Genomic DNA, 18,774 nt, shown 5'->3' with positions numbered 1-18,774 from the left:
CACTTGGAGCTGAGAAGTTGGCTCAGTGGTAGAGTGCTTGCCTTGCATGCATGAGGTCCTGGGTTTGATTCCTCAGCATCACATAAGCAGAAAAAGCTGGAAGTGGTGCTGTGGCTCAAGTGGTAGAGTGCTAGCCTTGTGCTGAAGAGCTGAGGGACAGTGCCCAGGCCCAGAGTTCAGGCCCCACAACCGACACCCATAAGAAAGAAAGAAAGAAGGAAAGAAAGAAAGAAAGGAAGGAAGGAAGGAAGGAAGGAAGGAAGGAAGAAAGAGTTGGGTTTGCTGAGATTTTTTGTTTGCTTTGTTTTGTGCTGGTCCTGAGGCTTGAACTCAGGGCCTAGGTGCTGTCCCTGAGCTTTTAGGCTCCAGGCAAGTGCTCTACCACTTGAGCCACAGCTCCATGTCTGAATTTTTGGTGGCTAATTGGAGATTCAAGAATCTCACAAGCCAGGCACCGGTGGCTCACACCTGTAATCCTAGCTACTCAGGAAGCCGAGATCTGAGGATCACAGTTCAAAGCCAGCCTGGGCAGGAAAGTCTGTGAGACTCTTATCTCCAATAAACCACCAGAAAACCGGAAGTGGCGCTGTGGCTCCAGTGATAGAGCACTTGCCTTGAGCTGAAGAGTTGAGGGACAGCGCCCAGGCCCAGAGTTCAAGTCCCACGACCAACAACAACAAAAACTCACCCCCCCCCCCAAACTAATCTCACAAAACTTTCTGGCAAGGGCTGGGTTTGAACTGCAATCCTCAGATCTCAGACCCCTGAGTAAATAGGACTACAGGCTTAAGCACTGGCACCCAGCCTGGTGGATTTTATTTAATGCTTCTTTCTGAGAACACTGAGGCAGATTTACTGATCTGTCAACCTGTTTTGACCTCTTGCCTTCCTTGATCTTGCAATACTTCAGGTCTCTGCTGAGGGGTTTTTAGTATCGTGGAAAGAAGGATAGGGGCAGGAGGGTAGATGGATAGACAGGTTGGAAGCCAGGCAGGAGGGATAGATGAGAAGGATGAAGGATGAAGGGTTCAGAAGCTAAGTGGGTCGGTAGGATGAGAGAGTAGACTGGAGAATACTGGTGGAGTTCTGGGGGAGGGGCTGTTGAATAAATATCAGCGGCTGGCCGAATTTGGCTTGAGGGCTTTGAAGCCAGTTACCTGGGGCAATTGGATGAAGATCTGATGATGGGATTCATCAGGGGAAATGAAAGAAGCAATTCATCTCAGCTTTCAAATTCCTCTGCAGTTTTCTTCCTGAGCAGATGTTGAAATACCCAGGGCCACCTTGGCTATTGTCTGGAATGAAGAGCCAGAAATCAGAGAAAGGAAGGCAGGTGTGGCTGCAGCTCCCCCTGGTGGTCACTATGAGTTAATGGTCCTTTTTTTTCTCCTTTCTTTTCTTTTTCCCTTCCTTCCTTCCTTCCTTCCTTCCTTCCTTCCTTCCTTCCTTCCTTCCTTCCTTCCTTCCTTCCTTCCTTCCTTCCTCTCGCTCTCTCTGTCTTTCTTTCTTTTTTTTGTGGTTTTTTTTTGGGGGGTCCAGTCGTGGGGCCTGTACTCTGGGCCTGGGCGCTGTCCCTCAGCTCTTCAGCTCAAGGCTAGCACTCTACCACTTGAGCCACAGCGCCACTTCCAGCTTTTTTCTTTTTGCTTATGTGGTGCTGAGGAATCGAACCCAGGGCCTCAGGCATGCAAGGCAAGCGCTCTACCACTGAGTCACCTTCCCAGCTCACCCTCTCTCTCTCTTTCTTTCTCTCTTTCTTTCTTTCTCTCTCTTTTTCTTTCTCTCTTTCTTTCTTTCTTTCTTTCTTTCTTTCTTTCTTTCTTTCTTTCTTTCTTTCTTTCTTTCTTTCTTTCTTTCTTTCTTTCTTGCCTGCTCATCCCTACTTCTACCCCAACCCCAGGGTAGAATGAGAATAACTTTTTCTACTTAATCATTGTTTTATATTCAGCATCTGGATATTGCCTTCCATGCCAGGTGTTCAATACACAATCCTTCAAGAAGTGAATGACAGATTTCAGAATACAGGTTTCAAATTCTGCCCCAAAAGTCAGGCCCTGGTGGCTCATGCCTATAATCCTAGCTACGCAGAAGGCTGAGGTCTAAGGCTCTTGGTTCAAAGCCAGCCTGGGCAGGAAAATCTGTGGGACTCTTATCTCTAATGAACTTCCAAAAACCTTGAAGTGGAGTTGTGAGTGAAGTGGTAGAGCACTAGCCTTGAGCAAAATAGCTCTGGGTCAGCACCCTGGCTCTGAGTACAAGCCCCAGGACACACACACACACACACACACACACACACACACACACACACACACAATTCTGCCTCACTTTATTGATGTGTGCTATGGGTGACTGGGAGCCTCTAGCTTGCTAGTAAGATCTACTCCTTGAGCCACATCCCCAACCTTTTTTTGTCTATTTTTAAAATGTGTGTGTGTGTGTGTGTGTGTGTGTGTGTGTGTGTGTGTGTGTGTGTGTGTGTGTGTCCGTATTGGGGCTTGCCCTTAGGACTTTATGCTCTTGCTTGGCTTTTATGCTCAAAGTTAGCACTCTGCCCTTTGAGCCACAGCCCCATTTCTGTTTGGGGTGTTTTGTTTGTTTTTGTTTTGCTGATTACCTGGGGTTTGAACTCAGAGCCTTGAGCTTGCTAAGCAGGTACTCTACCACTTAAGCCATACCCCAGCCCACCAGTTTATTTAGGGGTAAAATAGAGACACTACTCCTCACCCCCCTTCCCTATGAGCATTTCTAAAGAAAGGAGGTCTACACATGCTGAACCAAATACTCAGTCGCCACCATTTTCTTTTCATCCACCAGTTCACAATGGTGATGCCTGTCTGGCCACACCCAATCCTTCCTCCCGCCTCTAACTCACCAGCTCCTTCTGCCCGCTGAGCCTAGACATGTCTATCCTCTGCCTGCATCTCATTCTCCCCAGCCCCACTTGGTCTGACCTACATCCAAGCCATCTTGGGCAGCCCTGCCCTGGCCCTCTGTAGCCTCTCCCCCCCCCCCCCCCTTAAATGCATCTTCCTGCTGTGGACTGGATTCAACTGCAAATATGCTTATCTCATTTTCCAGCTTGAATCTGATTGTTCTTGGGACAGAATCCAAATCCTCTGCCCATTTTGTGGTCTGGAGCCAGTCTATCTCCAAACTGAATTGCTTTCGCAAGTCCAGCTTCCAATACTACACCCCCCCTATACAAGCTATTTCCTACCTCTGGGCCTTTGCCCATGCAATGCCCTCTGCCTGGAAGCCCAGCTCCTTGCAAGGAAAGAGTATGTTGCCTGTGCTCACCCAAGAGCCATTTCCTGCCTTCTATAATGGGATCTCCTCCCCAGCTCTCACATCTGGAGTTTCCTGTAAGTGCTGAGTGGTTTCTGGGTTCAAGGGTAAACTTAAAGGTGAACTTAAGATTCAGCCTGGAAGATCTCTTTGTTTTGTTTTGTTTTGTTTCTGTGCTGGTCCGAGGGCTTGAATTCAGGGCCTGAGTACTGTGCCTGAGCTTTTTAGCTTTTTAACCACAGCTTCATTTCTGTTTTTTGGTTTTGTTTTGGTGTGTGTGTGTGTGTGTGTGTGTGTGTGTGTGTGTGTGTGTGTGTGTGTGTGTGTGTGCGTGTGTATGTGTGTGCATGTGTGTGTGTGTGTGTGTGGTTATTTGGAGATAAGAATCTCACAGGGCTGGGAAGGTGGCTCAGTGGTAGAGTGCTTGCCTTGCATGCATGAGGCCCTGGTTTCTATTCCTCAGCACAACATAAGCAGAAAAAGTGGGAAGTGTCACTGTGGCTCAAGTGGTAGAGAGCTAGCCTGGAGCTGAAGAGCTGAGGGACAGCGCGCAGGCCCAGAGTTCAGGTCCCACAACTGGCTTTGAACCATGATCCTCCTATCTCAGCCTCCTGAGTAGCTAGGATTTACAGGCCTGAGTACCAGCACCCAACATCGATTTCTTTTTAAAAAAGGAAAAAGGGGAGGGGGGCAGTGCTGTAACACAATGATGTCACGTGCTTTTTCCTCTTGGCCACAGTCTACTTCCCTTGGTCTTCTTCCATCTTTACACATTTGAGTGCAGAGGTATTTGCGCTTGACAGTGCTGGTACACATTCCCCACTTACACCTCTCCTGGGCCTTCACTTCCCCCTGGAGCCTAGCGTTTTGCTTTTCAATTCCCAGACCACTCCTGGATCTAATTTCCTGGGTGCCCAGTTCTTCCAGAAGTTCACTTCTCCTTCTTTCGGGAAGATGAGGCTCAAAGATCTGAGCTTTCCAAAGCCGGACCCCATAGATGAAGAAAGAGAGGACACGGGATGGAGGTGGCATCAGACAGGGCAGGTGCATCCCAGGGGCCGCCTTGGGGCTGTGCGCTGTGGGTGAGGCCTTTGTGCCCAGAACATCACCAAAGGCAGCAATCCAAGTCTGTCCAGCGTCTCTTGTCAAATGAATCTCCTTCTACTGTTGGCTCCCAGCCTGGCACAGCTGGTGCATGAAGGATAAAGGCCTTGGGGCTCCTGCCTCTGATCTGAACTCTTTATTGAAGGACTTACCTCTCCCCTTTTAGTCCATTCTTTCCATGTATCCAAAGATGGAATATGAAGGAGTAAACCCTACCTCGTTTTTCCCAGGTGCATACAGATACCAGGCAAGCCACCAAAGAGAGGCGCAGACTCCCTGACACAGGCAGGGCAAGCGGAACTGAGCCTGGTTGTAAACATTTCAGGGTGGGCCCAGCGTGTAAAGCTCTGAGGCCAGGAAAGGGTTAAAAGGTTGAAAGACCAAAAAAAAAAAAAACAACCCTGTATCCTGTGAAGGTCAAACTGTCTAGGCAAGACAGATGTAGAGCTGTTTGAACATTAAAAAGCTTGAGACCTTGGAGAAGGGGTACTCTATTCTCTGCCTCCACCTGCAGTCGCCTCCCTATAGTAGACTCATACACAGCTGTCTCCTTGCTCAGTCCCTATAAAAACCTTCACTCCAAGCCTTCCCCACAACCGCCAGACCCACAGGAAGGACCGTGTCCTTCCCCGACAATAAATAGTCCTGGTCTGTTGATATGGAGTTTGGCCTATTTCCTTCCTTTCTCCTCCATCTTTCTAACAGTTATTTCTCTCTCTCTCTCTCATAACAATAACAATAATAATGATGATGAAACTGTTGGACTTTGACCAATTTTTTTTTTCTGTTTTCTATGTGCTGAAATAGCCGTTTTAAACCAGAGACCGTGAGATTCACCTGTAGTCCCAGCTAGGAAGATTGAGCTGGCAGGAACTACTCAATTGAAAGTTTGAGGTCAACCAGGACTACACTGTGAGACCGTGTGTGTGTGTGTGTGTGTGTGTGCGCGCGCGCGCGCATGCACACACGCGTGCGTGCTGCAACTAGGGCATGAAGTCAGGGCCTTGCATTTTCACTTGGTTTTTTTCTGCAGCTGGCACTCTACCATGTGATCCACGCTTTCCACCTCCAGCTTTTTGCTGGTTAACTGGAGAACAAGAGTCTTGCAAATCTGTTTGCCTGGAGCTGCCTTTGAAATTCTCAGGTATAAGACAGTTCTCAGATCTCAGCCTCTTGAGTAGCTAGGATGACAGGAGTGAGCCACTGGTACTGGTCTACGATACCTCATCTTTAAAAAGTAAGCAAAGCTGCCCTGGGCATTTCAACATAGAGCCGCTATCTCTGAGTGATGACATATAGGTGCCATCCAGTCTGCTGCACAATGCCAGCTCTCATGTAACGTGTCTTCTTGTACAACACCATAAAGAGGTGCCCTGCCTTCACAGTAAACAGTGCATGTTAGTCATTTCCAACACTGACCACTTAGTGTAGGGTAATTATTACCATAAAGTTATTACCATAAAAAAGCCCATCAGGTTGAGTTTATTAGACCCATTTTACAGATGAGGAAACTGAGGTGAACAGAGGTGAAGTCAGGCCTGGCAGGTCACACTAAAGATGTGTCCAGCCAACCACGACTTCAGGATCGACAGGGGTAGGGCACTGGAGTGGTCCCTTCGGCAAACAGCTTGAGGGAGAAATCGAGGGCAGGGGCAGCTTGGGTAAGCATCCCCAGAGAGATGACATCAATCTGGGGCCCGCAGAACTGGGGGAGGTTGCTCAGCGTGACACCCCCACTGGCTTCCACAGTCACACTTGGGAACTGGGCCTTCACCGCCGCAGCTGTGGGGTGAAGTTCCTACAAGACACAAGCTCAGGGGAGATGAGAGCCCCTCCCCCGTGACCCCTCCCCACCAATCAGATCCGGCCTCACCTCAGGCTTGAAGTTGTCCAATAAGAGGAGGTCGGCACCTGCCTCAGCGGCCTGCATGGCCTCCTGCAAGCAGCTGCATTCCACTTCTATCTTTAGGGTGAAGTCCGTCACCTGCCGGGCAGCCTGGACCGCCTGCGGGGTTAGAACCCATGAGGGTGAGGGGTGAGGAGCTGGGACACAGAAGGGACTGGAGGTGGAGGAGAAATTTTGGGGAGCTTTCTATTAGGTTAAACCATTTTGCAGGCTGAAAACAGTAGACCAGAATTCAAGTTTGACTTGACTATTAGAACTATAAAAGGGTCTTCAAAAACATTCCTACAGGGGCTGGGAAGGTGGCTCAGTGGTAGAGCGTTTGCCTTGCATGCATGAGGCCCTGGGTTCGATTCCTCAGCACCACATAAGCAAAAAACAAAAAACCTGGAAGTGGCGCTGTGGCTCAAGTGGTAGAGCGCTCGCCTTGAGCTGAAGAGCTGAGGGACAGCATCCAGAGTTCAGGCCCCAAGACCGGACCAAAAAAAAAAAAAAATATATATATATATATATATACATATATATATATATATATATATATATATACATATATATATATATTCCTACAACTGAGTGCCCAGTGGCTTATGCCTGTAATCCTAACAACTCAGGAAACCTAGGTCTGAGGATCATGTTTGAAGCCAGCCCAGGCAGGAAAGTCCATGAGACTCTTATCTCCAATAAACTGCCACCCTTCCCCCCCCCCAAAAAAAAAGAGCTGGAAGTGGGCTGTGGCTCAAGTGGCAGAGCACTAGCCGAGAGAGAGAGAGAGAGAGAGAGAGAGAGAGAGAGAGAGAGAGAGAGAGAGAGAGAGAAACAGAGGTGATGGTGCCCAGGCCCTAAGTTCAAACCCCAGGGCACACACAGAGAGAGAGAGAGAGAGAGAGAGAGAGAGGGAGGGAGAAAGAAAGAGAGGGGGAGAGGGAGAGAGAGAGAGAGAGAGAGAGAGAGAGAGAGAGAGAGAGAGAGAGGAAAGAAACAAAGAAAGAAAAGAAAAGAAAAAAAAAGACCACATTCCTACAGCTGAAAAAAACAAATCCACAAATTCAAGTGAGTCCTTGACATTGTGTTCCCAACATTGTGTTCTTTGCTCTTGAACTGGCAGACCAAGCAGCAAAACAAAAAAGTAGCTAGGCAAAAGAAGTGTGTCTACCCAGGCCCTGGTGGCTCACGCCTGTAATCCTAACTACTAAGGGGGGGGGGCTGAGATCTGAAGATCACGGTTCAAAGCCAGCCCAGGTAGGAAAGTCTGCAAGACTCTTATCTCCAGTAAACCACTAGAAAAACAGAAGTGCTGCTGTAGCTCAAGGGGTAGGGCGCTCGCCTTGAGCTGAATTGCTGAGGGACAGCGCCCAGGCCCAGAGTTCAAGCCCCACGGCCGACAAAAAAAAAAAAAAGCGTATCTAGGCTCACTCCTGTAATCCTAGCTAGACAGGAGGATAAGATCTAAGGAGAGAGGTTCAAAGCTAACCTGGGCAGAAAAGTCCATGAGACTGTCCACCTAACCAGCAAAAAGCCAGAAGTGGAGGTGTGGATCAAGTGCACCAGCCTTGAGTGAAAAAGCTAAGGTACAGCGCCCAGGCCCTGAGTTCAAGCCCTAGGACCGGCCCACAAAAACACACAGGTGAAGTGCACCTGCCTCCCTCCGTGACGCGCGAGGAGGGGCTGTGGGGGGAGGCACCTTGCATCCGACTCGGGATTCACGATCACCGCGCAGCGGCGGGCGGCTCTGGTAGAGCTGTGATCAGAGTGAGTGTCGGACCCGAAGGAGAGCAGAGGCTCAGCGGGACACACACCTTGGCCACCCCGCCGGCGGCCACCACGTGGTTGTCCTTCACCATCACCAGCCCGCCCAGGTCGTAGCGGTGGGAGGCGGCCCCGCCCACCAGGAGCCCGTACTTCTCCACCAGCCGGAAGCCGGGCGTGGTCTTCCGCGTGCCGGCCACGCGCCCGGCCCAGCCCGCGGCCCGGGCCACCTCCACCGCCGAGGCGGCCGCGCTGGCCACCCCGCTGCAGCGGGCCAGGGTGTTCAGGGCCACCCGCTCCCCCAGCAGCAGGCGGTGCGCAGGGCCCCGGACCTCGGCCACCTTGACCACCGGGACCAGCTTCGAGCCCTCCGGGAGGAGCCAGGACACCTGGCAGTTGAGCCGGGCAAAGATGGCATCGAAGAAAGGCCGTCCGGCCAGGACCCCGGGGGATTTGGCCCACAGTGCCGCCTGCGCGGGGCCTGCCCCGGTCACCAGAGCTGCGAAGTTGAGGCCCGGACAGTCCTCCTGGAGCCAGCTGTCCGCCAGGGCGGCCAGGGTGGTCGGGGGCAGCAGGAGCTCCAGGCCTGCAAGGGAACAACACGGACGCCACGTTGGTGGGCTGCGGCTGCCTACCCTGTGCGAGACAGAATATGTAACAACCTGTTGCATCGGGCACTAGCCAATCAGAGAGGAGAGCTGGATCCAGGGGAGGGGGGACTAGCCAATCAGGGAGGAGAGATAAATAAGGGGGCGGGGCGGGAACTAGCCAACCAGAGAGGAGAGATCCTACAGGTGAGGCCGGGCCCAGTGTGGACTCAGAGCACGGGACAAATTGAAATAACAGGACAACCTAGTGAGATTCATTTCTAATAAGCATCACATAATCTTTTTAAAAAGCCAGATCTGGGTTTCTTCCTGTCATGACCACGCTCTTTTCTTGTGGGGCTTGAACTCTGGGCCTGGGTGCTGTCCCTCAGCTCTTCAGCTCAAGGCAGGCGCTCTACCACTTGAGCCACAGCGCCACTTCTGGTTTTCTGATGGTTCATTGGAGATAAGAGTCTTGCGGACTTTCCTACCCAGGCTGGCATTGAACCGGGATCTTCAGATTGCAGCCTCCTGAGTAGCTAGGATTACGGGCGTGAGCCACCAGCGCCTGGCACCATGTTCTTTTTAGTCTTTTTTCTTTTTTCTTTTTTTTTGTGGCAATACTGGGACTTGAACTCAGGGTCTCCTGCTCCCTGGTCTTGGCTGCCACCCTACCTCTTGAGCCACAACTCCACTTAGGCTTTTTGGTAGTTAATTGGAGATGAAGAGTCTCATGGACTTTCCCACCCAGGCTGGCTATGAACTGTGATCCTTTCAGATCTCAGCCTCCTGAATAGCTAGAATTATTATAAGCATGAGCCACCAGCACCCAGCTGGAAGTTGTTTTGGGGTTTTGGTTTTGTTTTCTTTTTTTTTTTTTTTTTTTTTGTCGGTCGTGGGGCTTGAACTCTGGGCCTGGGCGCTGTCCCTCAGCTCTTCAGCTCAAGGCGAGCGCTCTACCACTTGAGCTACAGCGCCACTTCCGGTTTTCTGGTGGTTTATTGGAGATAGGAGTCTCACGGTCTCTCCTGCCCGGGCTGGCTTTGAACCGCGATCCTCAGATCTCAGCCTCCTGAGTAGCTAGGATTATAGGCGTGAGCCACCAGCGCCCGGCTGGTTTTGTTTTCTTTTAAAACAGGATTTCACTATGTAGCTATGAACTCAAGATCCTCTGCTTCAAGCCTCCTGAATGCTGGCATTACAGCTGTGCACTACTACACTTGGCTGTATGTAATGTTCTAACAACGCATGCAGCTGTCCTGTGTGTACTTGAATGAAGGCTACCCTGTTTCTTCCTATCCGTTTGCCTGCAAAGATTAGTTATGTATACACATGGAAGCCCTCCAGCACTATATGAACATGGGTCTTTTTCATCTTAGTATATTAAAGATGTAAACTAAATTGGCTGAGATCATACAACAAATAGGCAATAAGATCAGAACTAGATACCTTGCTGTCTCTTGTCTGTCCCTCTGCCTTTGTTTCTACTTTAGAAATCTCTTCTAAGTTTCAGCTGGGTTGCCTTTAGTGCTAGAGGCCACTCAAGGAGGAAAGGACACAGGAAAACTGGGTTTGACACCCTCTTCTGTGAAACATGGCTTCAGAAATAAGGGGTGTGAGCAGGGTGATCTAAGGTCCTGCGTGGCCTGCTGACTTGCCTTTCTGGTCTATTGAGTAGACTACAGTGGTGGAACCCAGATGTGGGCCAGCACCGCCATCTGTCGGTCAGAGAAAGATTTACAGTCTCTTGAGTCCAGCCACCAAGGCACTTGGCTTTCCAGGGATAGGGAAGAAAAATTAGACCCAGTGTGAGGGTATTTGTTTTCACAGCTGCACGTGTGCATGCTCTCTCTTTCTCTATCCCTTACATACACACAGACAACACACACATACACACACACAGAAATGCCCAGTTTCATTCTTCTCCAAAGACAATCACTTAGGGATCACTCACCCCACGTGCCCTGAGCCAGTCTTCAGCATCTATCTACATTCCCCTAACCCCAGCTGGCTGTGCCCAGGCTGACGGTCCCTACACCACCCACCTAAGGAAAAGGCCTGGGAACAAATAGCAGAGAGGTATATTCTTCCCTGAAATTCCTCCATTCAAACTAGAAGCAGTGATTTTAAAAAACAAAACACAGAAAGGGGGGAACAAAGGATGAACAAAGGCAACCAGTGGTACTCACTAGACACTATGTTGAAAATGAACTATACAACTTGTAGATGGGGACTAGAGGGAAAAACTGGAAGAAAGCAAGGGGAGGGATGGCATTGTCCAAAAAGAAATGTACTCTTAGGCAGGCACTGGTGGCTCATGTCTGTAATCCTAGCTATTCAGGAGGCTGAGATGTGAGGATCATGGCTTGAAGCCAGCCCAAGCAGGAAAGTAAGTCTCCAATAAACTACTCAGAAAAAGAGGTGACTCAATGGTAGAGTGCTAGCCTTGAGAAAAAGAAGCTCAGGGAGTGTGCCCAGGATCTGAGTTCAAGCCCCAGGACTAGCAGAAAAAGGAAAAAAAAAGGGGGGGGGGAAGAGAAGTGTACTCTTTACTTGACTTATGTAACTGTAACCCCTCTGTACATCACCTTTATAATAATGAAAAAAATTTAATTCCAAGGAGAAGCAAAACAAACAAAATGAGAATCTATCTATGCAATGCAATTCTACTATGCAATAATAAAAAAGGACCCAGCCACTAATTGACATGGTAGAAACTGTTTGCCCTAAATATAGTATTCTAAGTACAAAAACCTCATCTTGGTGATGGTGACTCATGTCTGTAATCCTAGCTACTCAGAAGGCTGAGATCTGAGGATCACAGCTTGAAGCTAATGCAGGCAGACAAATTAGGGAGACTCTTATCTCTAATTAACTACCAAAATGCCAGAAGTAGAGTTCTGGCTCAGGTGGTACAGTAGCAGCCTTGAGTGAAAAGCTAAGGGACAGCACCCAGGTTACACACAGTACAAGAATCTAGAGTCAAAGACTGCTGTTGAATGTTTCCATTCAGACAACATTCTCAACAGAATGGACATGCACTTGTCATTCAGTAACTACTCATTCAGGAAAGCTAGACTAGGCATATCTTGGTCCAGGTGCATATCTGGGCAGGAAGTGAAACCCTGTTTCAAAAACTAACAAGCACACCAGGCTCCTGTGGCTCACGCCTGTAATCCTAGCTCCTCAGGAGGCTGAGATCTGAGGATCATGGTTCAAATCCAGCTTAGGCAGGAAAGGCCAGGAGACTCTTATGTCCAATAAACCACCAGAGAACAGAAGTGGCGCTGTGGCTCAACTGGTAGAGCTCTCGCCTTCAGCTGAAGCACTGAGAGACAGTGCCCAGGCCCAGAGTTCAAGTCCCATGACCCACCCAAAAAAAAAACAAAAACAAAAACAAAAACAAAAATCTAACAAGCACCTGGCACCAGTGACTCACACCTGTAATCCTAGCTACTCAGGAGGCTGAGATCTGAGGATCACGATTCAAAGCCAGCCTGAGCAGGAAAGTCCGTGAGACTCTTATCTCCAATTAACCACTAGAAAACTGAAAGTGGAACTATGGTTCAAAACGCCAGAGCACTAGCTTTGAGCACAAAAGCTCAGGGACAGCACCCAGGCCCTGAGTTCAAGCCCCATGAACTCCTCCCCCCGCAAAAAAAAACTAACCAGCAAAAACCAGAGCTGGAAGCATGAGTTAGTGGTAGAGCATCTGCCTAGAAATCATGAGCCCCAACTTTAATCTCCAGTACCACAAAAAAAAAAAGAATTAAAAATATGCAAATAGATCGGGATGGAAGCATGGCTCAGTAGTAGAACACCTGCCTGGCATGCTCAAAGCTCTGGGTACAAACCCTAGTACTGAAAGAAAAAAAAAAGTAAATTTGAGCCAGGCACCAGTGGCTCATGCCTATAATCCTAGCTACTCAGGAGGCTGAGATCTGAGAGTCATGCTTCAAAGCCAGCCTGAACAGGAAAGTCTGAGAGACTTATCTCCAATAAACCACCCAAAAGCCAGAAGCGGATCTACGGCACAAGGGATAGAACACCAGCCTTGAGTGGAGAAAACTAAGCAACATAACCCAGGCCCTGAGTTCAAGCTCTACTGTGCACGTGCGCATACACACACACACACACCCCACATGCAAATAAGATCATGACCTCACAGGTTGTTATAAAAATATAGGTGCTAATATTTGCAAAGCCCTTCAGGGTGTCACCTGGCACACAGTAGGCGTGTTTGCTAATGATAGAAGCCTTTGGAGTGTGAAGGAGGCAGCCAGGAGGAGATGACTAAGTGTCAGCAGGGAAGGTTGAGTTTGCCAGGGAGAGGTGTGGAGGGAGAAGACATTGGAGACTGACTGAGCAGTGTTCAGGGCTCAAAGGCAAACAACAGGCAGGAAGAGAATTGAGATTAGGACTCACAAGAGGCCACAGGACAGAACAGCTAAACCACTTAGCTCAAGAGTGTGGGCAGGCCAGATGCTGGTGGCTCACGCCTGTCATCCTAGCTGCTCAGGAGGCTGAGATCTGAGGATCATGGTTCAAACCCAACCCAGGCAGGGAAGTCCCTGAGACTCTTATCTCCAATTAACCACTAGGAAACCATAAGTGGAGCTGTGGCTTAAAGTGGCAGAGTGCTGGGCTGGGAAGGTGGCTCAGTGGTAGAGTGCTTGCTTGCCTTGCATGCATGAGACCCTGGGTTTGATTCCTCAGCACCACATAAACAGAAAACGCCAGAAGTGGTGCCGTAGCTCAAATGGTAGAGCACTAGCCTTGAGCTGAAGAGCTAAGGGACAGCACTCAGGCCCAGAGTTCAGGCCCCACGACTGACAAAACAACAACAATAAAAAGTGGCAGAGTCCTTGCCTTGAGCCAAAAAAGCTCATGGACAGCATCCACACCCTGAGTTCCAGAACTAACCAAAAAAGAAGAGTGTGGGCAGATTCTGAAACCATCATAGAACTGGGAGCTAGGGAATAAGGTGATTGTAGCTTGTGTGTGTGTGTGTGTGTGTGTGTGTGTGTGTGTGTGTGTGTGTGTGTGTGTGTGTGTGTGTGTGTACATGCGCGCATGCATATGCGCACATGCACATGCCAGTGAGCTAGTCCTGGGGCTTGAACTCAGCTGTCCCAGTAAGGCTGTGATTCAAGTGGTAGAGTGCTAGTCTTGAAGAAAACAACAACAACAACTTAGGGACAGTGCCCAGACAGAGAGGATCCAGGGATGCAGGGGTGGGGAGTAGAGAGATCAGAGCCACCCGGGGGTGGTAACAGGACAGTGACAGCAGATGGCAGTGGATGAGGCCACGGGGCCTACGCAGAGGGCTCTGGGAATTGTCAGTAAGGCAAGGGCAAGTAGCAGCGTGGCTACTTAAGAAGCAGGCCGGATGTCTGGGGTGGGGTAAGAAGAGGGTTCCAGAAGCAGGGTGTGGGCAGAACAAGTAGGAGGAAGCCTGAAAAATGGGTCACTGGACTTAGCAGCCAGGAGGTGTTGGCCACACGGTATTGATGCTGTGTGGTGCGGCCCGAAGCCACAGGAACATGATGAAGAAAGGGATGTTGGAGATGTGGGGCCCTCACACAGGGCTATGCCTTAGAAGCATCTGGAAACCTTCCAGGATCTGAGCTGCTGGGGTCCACTGCAGACTGTGGTAGAATCTTGGGGTGGGGGGTTCCCCGGTTTCCAGGTTCTAAGTCATGCCCCATTGTACTCTGTAACTTTGACACATGAAGGTCAAAAAACAATGCTCATGAATAGGGCGCCAGTGGCTCCCACCTGTAATCCGAGCTACTCAGGAGGCTGAGATCTGAAGATCAAGGTTCAAAGCCAGACCAGGCAGGAAAGTTCGGGAGACTCTTATCTCTGATTAATCACCAAAAAGCCAGAAGTAGAGCTGTGATTCAAGTGGTAGAGCTCTAGCCTTTGAGCAAAAAGCTCAGAGACAATGCCCAGGCCCTGAGTTCAAGCCCCAGAATTGGCACATACAGACCAAAAAAAAAAAAAATCCTTCTAGAATGTGGCCAGGCGCTGGTGGCTCACATCTGTACCCCTAACTACTCAGGAGAGTAAGATCTGAGGCTAGAGGTTGTAAGACCTGGCAGGAAAGTCTGTGAAGACTCTTATCTCCAATAAACTACTCAGAAAAAGCCAGAAGTGGCTCTGTGGCTCCATTGATAAAACACTAATCTTGAGCACAAAGAGGCTCAGGGACAATACTCAGGCCCTGAGTTCAAGCCCCAGGACTAGAAAAAAAAAAAGCCATCAATCAATCAATCAATCAATCAATCAATCAAATTTGTAGCAAAGCCTGAGCTTCTGAGCATCAAGGAGAACAATAGCTTCCAAGTACCAGACATTTTCCATATATTGCTAGAAATTCTACCCACAATCCTTCAAGCTACTTAAGATTTGTATTTCTAGATTAAAAAAAAAAACCCAGGCATGTAAAAGAAATGATCTAAAGGGTAGAGCTAGAAACTGATCAGCCAGAAAATAAGATAAACGGGGACCGAGGCCTTTCCTCTCCACAGCTGGGCTATGTAGAACACCCAGCTGTGTCTGTGTGGACCCCAGGGTTTTCCTGGCACCCACTTCAGGGAGATCCGCTGTCCTGATTGCCTTGAGCTGAGGCACTTTCCACTAGTAGAAAGTAAATAAACACATCTGGTGTTTCCTTAGCCCTCTCCACCCCCCCACCCCCCCTCAGCCCCCTGGCTCTTGAATTTCCAACAAAAGGGATTTCTGTGAGTAGCTTTGAATATCCAGGCTTTCCTGATTAGCAGCTGTTCCCCAAAGGGGCTCACTTCAACACACCAGTTAGTGTCTCTGCAGCTGCAGGAGGGGGATGGGAGAAGCGATACACGGGAGTTCTCCAGATTCTAGTTCTAGAGAGTTGGCCATTCAAAGTGGTTTCAAGGTCCCTGGACTTCTGAGAAGGTAGTTTCATCCTGGTGGGGGAAGAGGGAGGGGGGAGGAATGTAACCCTGATATCTCAAGGGAATTCCTTCTTAACCCTTTCTCCGGAGTGACTACAATGTGAATAAAAGTGGCATCTATTTCCTTTCAAATAGTCAGCAAGAAAAGCAGGACTGGAGGTGTGGTTCAAGTGGTAGAGCACCAGCAAAGCAAGCAAGCAAAACCAGCACCAGGCCCTGACTTGAAACTCAGGAACTGGCATACACAAATAATACATAAAAAAAAAATAAGAATAATAACTTGTCCAACATTCGCACGGGTGGGAATTGTGATGTTGGGCTCACAAACCCTGGCAAACCTGCTCCAGGATTCACAGACCCATTTCACCCTCCCACACCACCACTGGATTTGGCAATGAAGTCTATTTTCAGTGCTTGTTGTATATTCAGTACTTGTTGGTACTGGGAATTGAACTCAGGGCCTAGAGGCCGTGGTGTTCTATCACTTGAACCACACCTCTACTCCTAACTTTTTGCTGCTCAATTGGAGATCAGAGTCTTTTGTGGACTTTTCTACCAAGGCTGCTTTTGAATAGCAATCTTCAGATCTCAGCTTCCTGAGTAGCTAGGATTTTAGGCATGATCCCTTTCTCTCCTTAGAGAAGGAAAATGACTTCCAAAAAGGTTCTGGGTAAACCCCTTACCCCCATCACTTAAGTGCTAACCCGATGTGTAGACTTTCGGAATATGGGATGCTGTAGGGGGTGAGGGCAAGAGAGGACTGGGTAGGGCTTGGGAAGAGCTGGCCTGAGCGTCTGTGGGAATTTGATGGGGGAAGGTGCTCTGCAGAGAGAATGGAGGGGCCACAGGTCACTCAGGAAAGCCCTGGCACTTGTAGACTGGAAAGGCATAGAGCAACCAAGAATCTTGGGATAGGGTCAGGCTGAGCAGGCCTCAAGGAGAAGCCAGAACTAGAGTTCTCTCTGCTCACGACACAATAGGATATTAGCACAGAAGTGTGCATGTGTGTGTGTGTGTGTGTGTGTGTGTGTGTGTGTGTGTGTGTGTGTTGTGGCTTGAATTCAGAGCCTCATCCCCCTCTCACTTGGCTTTTCTACTCAAACCAGAAGTGGAAGTGTAGCTCAAGTGGTAAAGGGCCAGCCTTGAGCAAAAAAGCTAAATGACAGCCAGGTGCCGGTGACTCACGCCTGTCATCCTAGCTACTCAGGAGGCTGAGATCTGAGGATCACAGTTCAAAGCCAGCCCAGGCAGGAAAGCCCTTGAGACTCTTATCTCCAAAGAACCACCCAGAAAACAGGAAGTGGCGCTGTGGATCAAGTAGTAGTGCAGTAGCGCGCTCACCTTGAGCTGCAGAGATGAGGGACAATGCCCAGGCCCTCCTCCCCTCTAAGTGACTTGCCCCGGCTCCCGGAGCCTGCAAGGGGTGGGGGCCTGTTGTCCTGCCGGACACCCCAAGAGCCAGTTCACCCGAGCCCCGAAGGGCTAGTGCAAGAACCCCAGCCCAGGAGAAGGCAGTGGAGGGGCAGAGAGGAGAGGCTCAGGGGGCAGTGTGGAAATTGAGGGGGCTCAGGCAAGAGCCTGTGCGCCCTGGACCTTAGCCACAGAGCTGCGGGAGCCTATGCATGGAAAGCTTACAGATTCAAGGAAATGGGGCCCTGGGGGCTCAGAGGCCTGCCCCAGCCTGTCCTTGGGGGAGTCCTGAGACCCCCCCTCCAAGTGTAATGTCACAGCCATGCAGATCCCCCATCCCCCACCCCACCCCAATTCCACCTAGCAGATTCCACAGGACTTTGCCTCGGCTTCTACCCAGCGGCTAGAGAGGGGACAGAGTCCACACCGCTGCCCCGGCCACACTCCGACTTCTGTCCCTGTCCTCGATCCTCCCTTCCCTCTCCTGGGCCCGGGGCCTCTTCACCCCTCAACTCAACGGTGGGGGGGGTCCCAACAGGGGGAGAGGACAGGGAGAGGATGCCTTTGTGGGGGTGGGGTCCTGGAGGCTGGAGGGGGAGGGGAGGGAAAAGAGTCCATAGAGAGATGGAGGGGGCCGGGGCCTTCCAGGAAAGGGCAGAGGGACAGAGCTATCCAGGATGGGGAGAGAGAGGGACACCGGGCAGGGCAGCCCCTTCACCTTCAGCGTCCATGGTGACGGGAGCGGTCAGCTAGAGCGTCCACCGCGGCTCCGATCCGTGTTCCCAGAGGCCAGGCTGGGGGTGGGGCTGTCGGAGGGGGGGTGGAGAGGGAGGGACGGCCTTGCTGGTGACTGATCTTTCTCAATAGAGGCCTCTGGGACCCTTGCTGTGCCTGCCCCCATGGGAGGAGGCTTTAGGCCTGAGGGAGGCGCAGGTCCCCTCCCTAAGCCCAGCCCAACTGAAGGCAGAAATGGGCTCCCTCCTGAGGGCTAGAAAGCCTTTGTTTCAGGCTGGGGGGGGGGGTCAGTCAAGGGACTTGAACTCAGGGCCTGGGCACCATCCCTGAGCTCTTTTGCTCAAGGCTTGCATTCTACCGCTTTGAACCACAGCTCCACTTCTGGTTTTATAGTGGTTTATTGGAGATAAGAGTCTCAGGGACTGAACTATGGATCCTCAGATCTCAGTCTCCTGAGTAGCTAGGATTACAAGGCACTGCACCTGACCTCTTCTTTTTTTATTATTTTTATTTTATTAAAAATTTATTTTGGGGGGACTGGGAAGGTGGTTCAGTGGTAGAGTGCTTACCTTGCATGCTTGAGGCCCTGGGTTCAATTTCTCAGCACCATGTAAGCAGAAAAAAGCTGGAAGAGGTACTGTGGCTCAAGTGGCAGAGCACTAGCCTTGAGCTGAAGAGCTAAGGGACAGCGCCCAGGCCCAGAGTTCAGGCCCCAAGACCAACAACAACAACAACAACAAAATTATTTTTGCCAGTGCTGAGACTTGAACTCAGGGCTTGGGTACTGTCTCTCTCTGCGCTTCTTTTGCTCAAGGTCAGCACTCTACCACTTGAGTCACAGTGCCACTTCCAGCATCTTTTGTAATTTCCTCAAGATAAGAGTCTCATGGACTTGGGGCTGAGAAGGTGGCTCAGTGGTAGAGTGCTTGCCTTGCATGCATGAGGCCCTGGGTTTGATTCCTCAGCACCACATAAGCAGAAAAAGGTGGAAGTGGCACTGTGGCTCAAGTGGTAGAGTGCTAGCCTTAGAGCTGAAGAGCTGAGCCACAGCGCCCAGGCCCAGAGT

At 50.2% G+C, this 18,774-nt stretch overlaps 1 protein-coding gene across 1 annotated transcript; it reads right to left on the bottom strand.

Annotated features, from left to right (window-relative positions):
- Positions 1-5,860: 5,860 nt before the first annotated feature.
- LOC138814892 (nicotinate-nucleotide pyrophosphorylase [carboxylating]) lies at positions 5,861-17,779 on the bottom strand. The gene is made up of 4 exons (XM_070003988.1): positions 17,692-17,779; positions 8,089-8,624; positions 6,263-6,394; positions 5,861-6,187 (listed from the first exon to the last, which is right to left on the bottom strand). Exons 1-4 carry the CDS (start codon positions 17,702-17,704, stop codon positions 5,969-5,971), a joined length of 900 nt encoding a protein of 299 aa, XP_069860089.1. The 5' UTR covers positions 17,705-17,779; the 3' UTR covers positions 5,861-5,968.
- Positions 17,780-18,774: the final 995 nt, after the last annotated feature.

Source organism: Dipodomys merriami, unplaced genomic scaffold (assembly GCF_024711535.1).
Source record: "Dipodomys merriami isolate MVZ:Mamm:240054 unplaced genomic scaffold, mDipMer1.0.p SCAF_62, whole genome shotgun sequence".
NCBI classification, from domain to species: domain Eukaryota; kingdom Metazoa; phylum Chordata; class Mammalia; order Rodentia; family Heteromyidae; genus Dipodomys; species Dipodomys merriami.
This window is presented reverse-complemented; position numbering and strand designations above follow the sequence as displayed.

Bases quoted from the DNA above. Each gene is read 5' to 3' on its own strand.
- LOC138814892 (XM_070003988.1), bottom strand. The intron at 6,395-8,088 runs GTGTGTGTCCCG...CTAACCCCGCAG, and splicing joins CCGCCGGCGGGGTGGCCAAG to GCGGTCCAGGCTGCCCGGCA. The intron at 6,188-6,262 runs GTGAGGCCGGAT...TGTGTCTTGTAG, and splicing joins TGGACAACTTCAAGCCTGAG to GAACTTCACCCCACAGCTGC.